A 7,417-nucleotide genomic window follows, 5' to 3' on the forward strand; every position below is an offset into this window, starting at 1 on the left:
CTCTGGAAAGACTGTTGTCCTGCATATAGAATTTCAATAGTTATTTTCTTTCATTACATTGACAATATTATTTCAGCTCCTGTAGGGTTTCACTGCTTTTTTTTTTTCTTTTAGAAGTCAGCTGTCAGTCTAAATGCTGTTCTTTTATCTCTGCCTGCTTTAAATGTCTTGTTTTTATATTTGAACTCCTACAGTTTCACAAGATGTGTTTCAGGTCAATTATTTGTCATTTATCTTATTTGTAACTGGCTGGAGTTTTTGGACTTGAGGTTTGATGTCTTTCAGCAGTTCTGAAAAATTATCAGCTGTTGTCATTTCAAATAGTCCTTCCACATTTTCTCTATTATAGTCCAAAATTAGATGTAAGTTGGTCTTTTCTATTCTGCCTCAGTGTCTCTTACTCTCTCTTTTATATTGTTCATCATGAATTCAAATAATTTATTTGAACCTATCTTCCAGTTTGCAGAATCTCTCTCCAGTTGTGTCCATTTAAGTATATGATTTAACCCATTTTAAATAGTACCCATGTTTTGAAATACTGATGATTGTATTTCTTTATTTCTAGAAGTTCTAGAAGTTCTATGTAATTCTTTTCCCAATCTGCTTGGTTATTTAAAAAATGTGTTGTTTTTCACCCATATTTTCATGTGTTAAAACATATGGAACATTTTCTATTACCCAAGTGTCTGATAATTCAAGGAGCTGGAGTCCAGTGTGGCCATCTTCTTGTTTCTCTCACTCTCAGTCACAGCGCCTTAATCACCTGTGTAGTTTTGTGGGTTTTGACTAAGTACAACTCCTTTTCTTTGGGATTCTTTTACTGTGGAAATTCTTTGAGATCTGAGTTTACAGCTCACACCCTCCAGAAGAATCACACCCACCACACCACCACAGACTGAAGATTTTGGCCACTGAGATAATTTGAAACCTAGTTATAGTCCCTGTCCAACAGGTGGCTTCAACTCAAAAATTCTCAAGGAATTTTCTACCTCTTCTGAAGGCACCCGGATCAGGGCAGGTGAGTCCCTTGCTCTTATCTGTCAATTGTCCTTGTCCTGAGACCGTAATCTGCAGGGTGCCAGCTTTATAGATGCCTCCATGACACTCCTCACTAGAGGTGGGTCCCAGGTTTGCTGTCCTCCCTCCCATACCCTGAGGTGCTGCCCGAATGGAGTTCCATGGTTCCCTGATTCAGAGATCTTTGGCTGACTTCACACGCTCCGGCTGTCAGGAATGCTTTGGCTTCAGTGTGTTTGTCCGCACTGTTTGTCCACAGTGTTGGTCAGTGGCTGTGGAGGGTGTGGGGGAACCGCCTGGATGGGCACAGGCGAGACCTCATGCCCACTTTGACCAGAATGCTGCTGAGTCACCTGTATGCACTTCCATTTTCAAGTAGAGTTTTGGTGTCACTAGAAGAGAGCTTTCTCTTTGTAAAAAGTGTGGACAGGCTGAATACCATCAACCGAGGTCATCTTAAAGGTCCTGTCCCATGACGATGTGTCACAGTTCTGAGGAGATGGCCATAGCTAGATGCGGATGCATCCAACATAAAATTTTTTACTTCATCCTGCCAGACTGTGAAGTCTGTTGTTCTGAGAAATAGCAAAGATGTCACTGTGCCTCCTGGAAGAGAAGTGGCCCCGGACCATCCCCAGAAGCTGCTGGTAGCGGAGTGTGTACAGGTAGGGGAGCATCGCACGGGGCAGCATGGTGAGTACCTCACTGTTGGCGGCCATGAGCCACATGTGTGTCCTGGCACTGATGTGGTGGTACTTGGTCAGCACAATGTCCAGGGAAAACACCACCACTGGGCTGACATACAGTGCGATTAGCACTGTGTGGATAAGCAGGGTGCCCCTGGCCCGGGAATAGCCCTGCGTGCAGGTACCTGAAGTCCTAGCCTCTGCATAGATCCTCCAAAAGCAGTAGGTGATGAGAGCTGTGCATACAAAGAGGACGCACAAGATGCAGGTGTGGGTGGCAGTGGTCAGGGGGGCGCCGCCAGGCTCCATGGCCAGGCTCAGCCTCAGCATGCATGAGGGCTCCTGCTCCTCCAGCCTGGCATCCTGCCGCTTGCTGAGCCACATGAAAAATGTGGGGAAGAAGGAGGCCACCAGCCAGATGAGGGCCACTGCCTTCCGCGCGGCCTCACAGGACATGAAGGAGGGGTAGCGCAGAGGACAGGCCACTGCCAGGTAGGTGTGCAGCACAGTGGCCACAAAGGACAGGATGGTGCTGTTGTAGGCAACAAATATGGCATCTGAGAGGATGCCACAGGCGATGCGGCCCAGGGCCCAGCTGCCCAGGTTGCTGGAGGAGATAATCAAGTGGAAGACCAGGTAGGCCAGATCCGAGAGCAAGATGTTCGCCAGCAGCAGGTAGTGGGGCTCCCGCCGCAGCCTCCGGCTCCGTAGGATGGTCACCAGCAGCAGGGGGCTCAGAGCCAGCGTGGCTGCAGCCAGGAGGCCGAAGGGAAGGAAGAGCCAGCGCAGCTCAGAGGTGGGCACCCTGAGGTCTCCAGGATGCAGGGAGGTGTTGCTGGCTGCCTGGGGCAGGCAGGGGGGCTGGCTGATGAGCCGGTCAGAGGCTGGCCAGGCTGTGGTGCCCTGGGGGCAAGGTGCCAGCTGAACCTCCATGCCCCTTGGCAGGAGTGGCAGGCTGTGGTACAGGCAGTTGCTTCGGTACTTGCTCAGGGTGCAGCACTCGCGTGCAGGCGTCCTTACTGGCGCTGCGTGCAGAGATGCCGGGCTCGGGCAAGCCTTGGGAGTGACTGTGCGACAAAAATAAAACAGCAGTGCAAGATTCTGCTCACACGTAGCTCCCTGCGCCCATGAAGGTCTCTGCGGGCTGGCTGGCTGTGTGTGGGGGCTATGCCTAAACGGATCTGCCCGTTGCCGTGATTCATTGAGAGCTCTCCCCTATCTCAGTGTCCCCCAGACCTGTGTGACCTCTTGAAAGCTCTCCCCTATCTCAGTGTCCCCCAGACCTGTGTGGTTGGCTAGCAGGGAGTATACAGCTGGGTGAATATTCACACACTGATTGAACTCAGGGGCTGAAGCTGGGCTGTCCTGCCAGAAGGGAAGGAGCAACTGTCTGGGAGCTAGGATTGCTGCGCTGTGGACGTGGGGCTGCACGTGACAGGGGCTCAGGAGATGGGCCAGGCTGGAGGGGCCTGGGTCTGCTTGCTCACACCCTTCCTCAGAGAGCCCTGCGGTGTAGCCCTCAGGGGAGGGGTGGCCCTGTGTGTGTGTGTGTGTGTGTGCGTGTGTGCGCACGTGCTGCACACCCCTGTGCACAGGACTCCACCTGGACAGCACCCAGCCACCCTGTGTGGTGGCACATTCCCTGCTGAGGTCTGGGAGACAAAGGCCACATAAAAGCTGGGGGAGAAGCAGAAAGTGGGGAGACAAGAGCATGGGGGGCTCGTGGGCAGCTGAGACACCTCGGGATGCCCAGGGATGTGGACAGTCGTGTGCACTGAGCCAGGCCCATGGTAGGGAGATGGAGAGGGCAGCTCTGGTGAGCAAGCTTCTGGTTTTGAGGTCCTGAGAAGCTGTGCTCACCTCCCTACATTTCTTTCCTCATCTGGGCGACATGCATGTCGCCCATGCAGACCTCATGGAAATGTTACAAAAAGCCTGAGTCAATGTGCTCGGTGCAGTGCGCATCGGTATGAGCTGTCCCTTTGCCGCCACCACTCTCAGCCCCTCCCTTCCGCACTCGTCCTCCCCACTGCGCAGCCCCCCTCGGCCTCACCTCAGGAGCTGCCCTGGCTGCTCTGGACCCCTGGGACTCCTGACCCCGGCTGCCCGCACCACCCCTCCTCCCCTCTCCGTGCACCCTGCTCCAGCCTTCACTGCATGTTAGCGGGTGGCGGGGGTGGGGCGGGGACGCTGCCCTGAGGCTGGTGCTTCCCTGAGCACAAGCAGAGTGTCTTAGAATCAGAGGCAGGCAGGAATCTCACACACTGAGCCATGAGAGGCCCGGCCTCATGTCAGGAATGCCCCTGCCCAGAGCCAGCGGGCACGTACTGGAGCCCTGCCCCATCCCTCAGCCGGTGAGAGGGTGCTGCCTGCTGCCCCCCTTCCCGTGCCCAGCAGTGTCACACCGGCTGCAGGGAACACTGGCTCCGCCTCCTGCCACTAACTGTGGCTTCTGCTGACCACTTTGCCAGCCTCTGCGGCTACCCTGGGGCCCGTGAGGATGGCGTCCTGACCTGGAGGCCTGCAGCAGCTACGCAGGTGCCCGGCAGCCTCTTTCCTCCGTGTGCCCCACAGACAGCCATGCTGCCTGCATGCACCTGGGGTGCAGGGGAAGCGGTGAGACACAGAGAGGCTCAGCCCCAGGGCTGCCGCCCTGGCAGAGCCAGGACAGCCGGCGGCAACCCAGGCAGCTGGGCCCCAGACTCCTTCCCACCTAGGAGGCCCTTTCTGGGGCATGAGTGACCTTCCTCCCTCAGAGCTGGCCGCAGGCCCACCCCCAGGGAGCCCCCTCACCTCCCCAGCAGGGGCCACGTCCCCCACGAAGGGCTGTCACAAGGTCTCCTTGAGGGAGGAACCTCAGGGCCTGCGTCCTGATGACAGGATATGGTGAGGACGCTAAGGGCTGTCCTGGACAGCGTGCCCCCTGCTCCGGAGAAACCCCAGTGCCACAGGGCTGACCCCGCCGCCTTGCCCCCCTGCGCCAAGGCCCACGTCCCCCAGGTGTCCCCTCCCGCTTCCACTGACCCAGGCCCCGAGGGGGAACCTCGCCCCGCCTGCACATGTACCCTAAAGGGTCAGGCTGCAGCTAGAGGATCTGTGCCCTCTGCCCAGCAGGACGCCCCTCCCAGCCCCTGGGGCTGGGGCTTGTCCTCTGCAGGTGCTTGTCCTAGAGCCCGGATCCCTGGGAAGGGGAAGCCTGCTAAATGACAGGCCTCCAGTAAGACGTGGCTGAGAGCTCAGCCCTCGGGCGGTAACAGGTGACAGCTCCGGGGAGACGGGAAGGGAGTCACTCCGTGAGGAACGAGCAGAGAGGGGGACTGAAGCGTCTGCCTCGCTGCTGAGAAGCATTTTATGACCTTCAGAGTACATGAAGCAGCCTCCTCACGCTGCTCCGTCTCACCTGCCGGGTGCCCCCACCCAGGCTGCCCTTCTTGGGAAAGCGCAGACTAGAGCAGACATGGGTCTCCGGGATCTGCCTTACTGGCCACTGTGGGGTTGACCCAGCACTGCCTCTTCCTGGCTAGTGACCCCGTAGCCTTGAACTGCCCCATCCCCTCTCTCCCTGGCAGTCATCACGGGCCAGAACAGCCTGCATGCATCGACACAGGCCATCACTGGAAATAACATCTTCACCGCTTGGGGCATTTCCAAAGCCTCGGGATGCTGGGGCTGTTCCTGTCCGAGGCGCAGCCAGGAGGCACCCTCCAGGGGCTCGAGGTAAGTGGAAACTGTGGCAGGGCTCCACATGCAAACATGTTCAGACCTCCACACAGACAGGGCCCCCACGGCCTGCCCCGGGGGACAGGTGAACGGACGGAGGCTGCACGTATCTTCATGGGGAGGCGGGTGGCATCTAGTGCGTGCACGCACTGGACACGTGATCTCACAGGAACACCATGCTGTCCAGGAGTCAGCAGGGCTGGTTCCAGGTGGGAAACGGAGGCCCCTGGAGGTTGAATGCTTGCTACGGTCACACTGGGGGGAGCCCAGGAAGAGTAAGAAGCTATCCTTCCCGAGACATGCAGAGTCCCCACTGCTGAGCCCCCAGGGTTGGCAGTGGGGCAGGAGTTACTCACTGTGGCATCAGTGCAGCACAGGGACTTCCCAGTGTGGCAGCGGGCAGGGGCAGAGGCAGCCCTGAAGCCTCCCAGCAGAGCCCCCACCTTGCACGGCTACTCCGTAGGCAGCTGGCAGCCAGGACTGCCAGGTTGGACGGGTGACCTGGACGGGGGCTCTCGGTCTCATGGCAGTAACACAGTGTCTCTCAGCAACTGGCCGTGTCACCTGAACAGGCTGCAGAACTGTGGCCGTGGAGGAGTCTCCACCCCCGGGGCTCACGGTCACATGTCTGCATGCCTGTGAGTCGCCGGGCCACAGAGGGAACTGCTGCAGCCGCTGCCAGATGCCAGGCAGTTTCTCTGCCTCCTCTCCTCAGGAGTCCTGCTGACGAAGAGGCGGCTGGGGCACAGCTGAGCTGTGTGTGTTCTCTCAAGATCACCCAGCAAATAAGTAGCAGAGAGGAGGCCAGACTTACCCCCAGCGATCTCTTCTGTCCACCTCACTGCGTCAGTTTCCCGGATGGTCCTGCCTCGGCCTCCCGGGCAGGCACTGGCCCTGGACTCTTCGTCACCAGCATCTCGGTGAACACATCCTCGTCATCACCTTGATCACCACCAGTCACCCCCACAGACGCCATCCCCTCAATGTCACCCCCGCCACCACCATCCTCACCGTCACTGCACTGCCATCACTTCTTCAGCACGTTGCTTCTATATTAGATTGAACTCTCCGCCGGCTCTCACTGGCCTGAAGATAAAGACCAGGGTCTTTGTCTAACGCGTGAGACCAAGTGCAGTCGGGACCCTGCTCACCTGCCTCCTCGGTCTCTGTGCCTCAGCCCACTGGCTTCCTCCCCGCTCCCCAAGGGATGCGTGACCCTTGCCTCCTAGGAACACTGGTACCCCCTTTGCATACCAACCAGATGTCAGTTCTAAAGACTTTTCTGGCAAGTGTTCCTGACTCTTAGAATGGACCACAGCTCTCTGCCTTATACTCACATACTGCCCTTTATTTCTTTTATGCCATTTGCCACAATTTGCCTCGGTGTTTCCTTGTGTGGGTGGTGTCTAACTCTGCCATCAGATCAGCCCCACGGAGGCAAGAGCCGAGTCTGGCCTGCCCATGGCACACCCTTCGTGCCTGTCAACAGAGGGGCCGTGCAAGGCAGACTGGTGATTACATGGCTCATCCTTGGGCCAGTGCGTCTAGCCAAGGGGAAAGATGGGGAGGAAATTCCAGCTGAGAGATTCTGTTTGAGCAGGGCTGGGGATAAGGCCCAGCAAGTGGGCCCCCATCGTGGTGGCAGAAGGGATGGGGAGACAACCGCGCAGAGAGACAGAAGAAACATCATTGGCAAGGACAGAGCAGACATGCCGCTGGCGGGGCCGGGAGGCGGCGGAGGTCACCCCGTGCAGAAGGGGGATGCTCCTCCGGAGACAGGTCCCAAACTGCTCTTCCCGTCGGCAGACACGGAGATCTTCGAGAGCTGTCCCTGCGATCCCAGGCATCGCGAGCATACTGACATCCTCAGCATTAGCAGATTTCAATCCATATCAAGGAATATTGGAATGTTGTCTGCATCGCCTGGTTAAACTCAGATTTTTTAGTAATTGAAAAATATGTATTAATGAAATATAAACTAAAATTCGGAAGGC

At 56.8% G+C, this 7,417-nt stretch overlaps 1 protein-coding gene across 1 annotated transcript; it reads right to left on the reverse strand.

Moving 5' to 3' along the window:
- Positions 1-574: 574 nt before the first annotated feature.
- On the reverse strand, positions 575-7,019 carry GPR148 (G protein-coupled receptor 148). Its single transcript, XM_036884327.2, has 2 exons — positions 5,780-7,019; positions 575-2,770 (listed from the first exon to the last, which is right to left on the reverse strand). Exon 2 carries the CDS (start codon positions 2,634-2,636, stop codon positions 1,563-1,565), a length of 1,074 nt encoding a protein of 357 aa, XP_036740222.2. The 5' UTR covers positions 2,637-2,770; positions 5,780-7,019; the 3' UTR covers positions 575-1,562.
- Between the last annotated feature and the right edge of the window lie 398 nt (positions 7,020-7,417).

This window comes from Manis pentadactyla, chromosome 8, assembly GCF_030020395.1.
Source record: "Manis pentadactyla isolate mManPen7 chromosome 8, mManPen7.hap1, whole genome shotgun sequence".
Lineage (NCBI taxonomy): Eukaryota > Metazoa > Chordata > Mammalia > Pholidota > Manidae > Manis > Manis pentadactyla.

Bases quoted from the DNA above. Each gene is read 5' to 3' on its own strand.
- GPR148 (XM_036884327.2), bottom strand. From the start codon at position 2,636: ATGGAGGTTCAGCTGGCACCTTGCCCCCAGGGCACCACAGCCTGGCCA.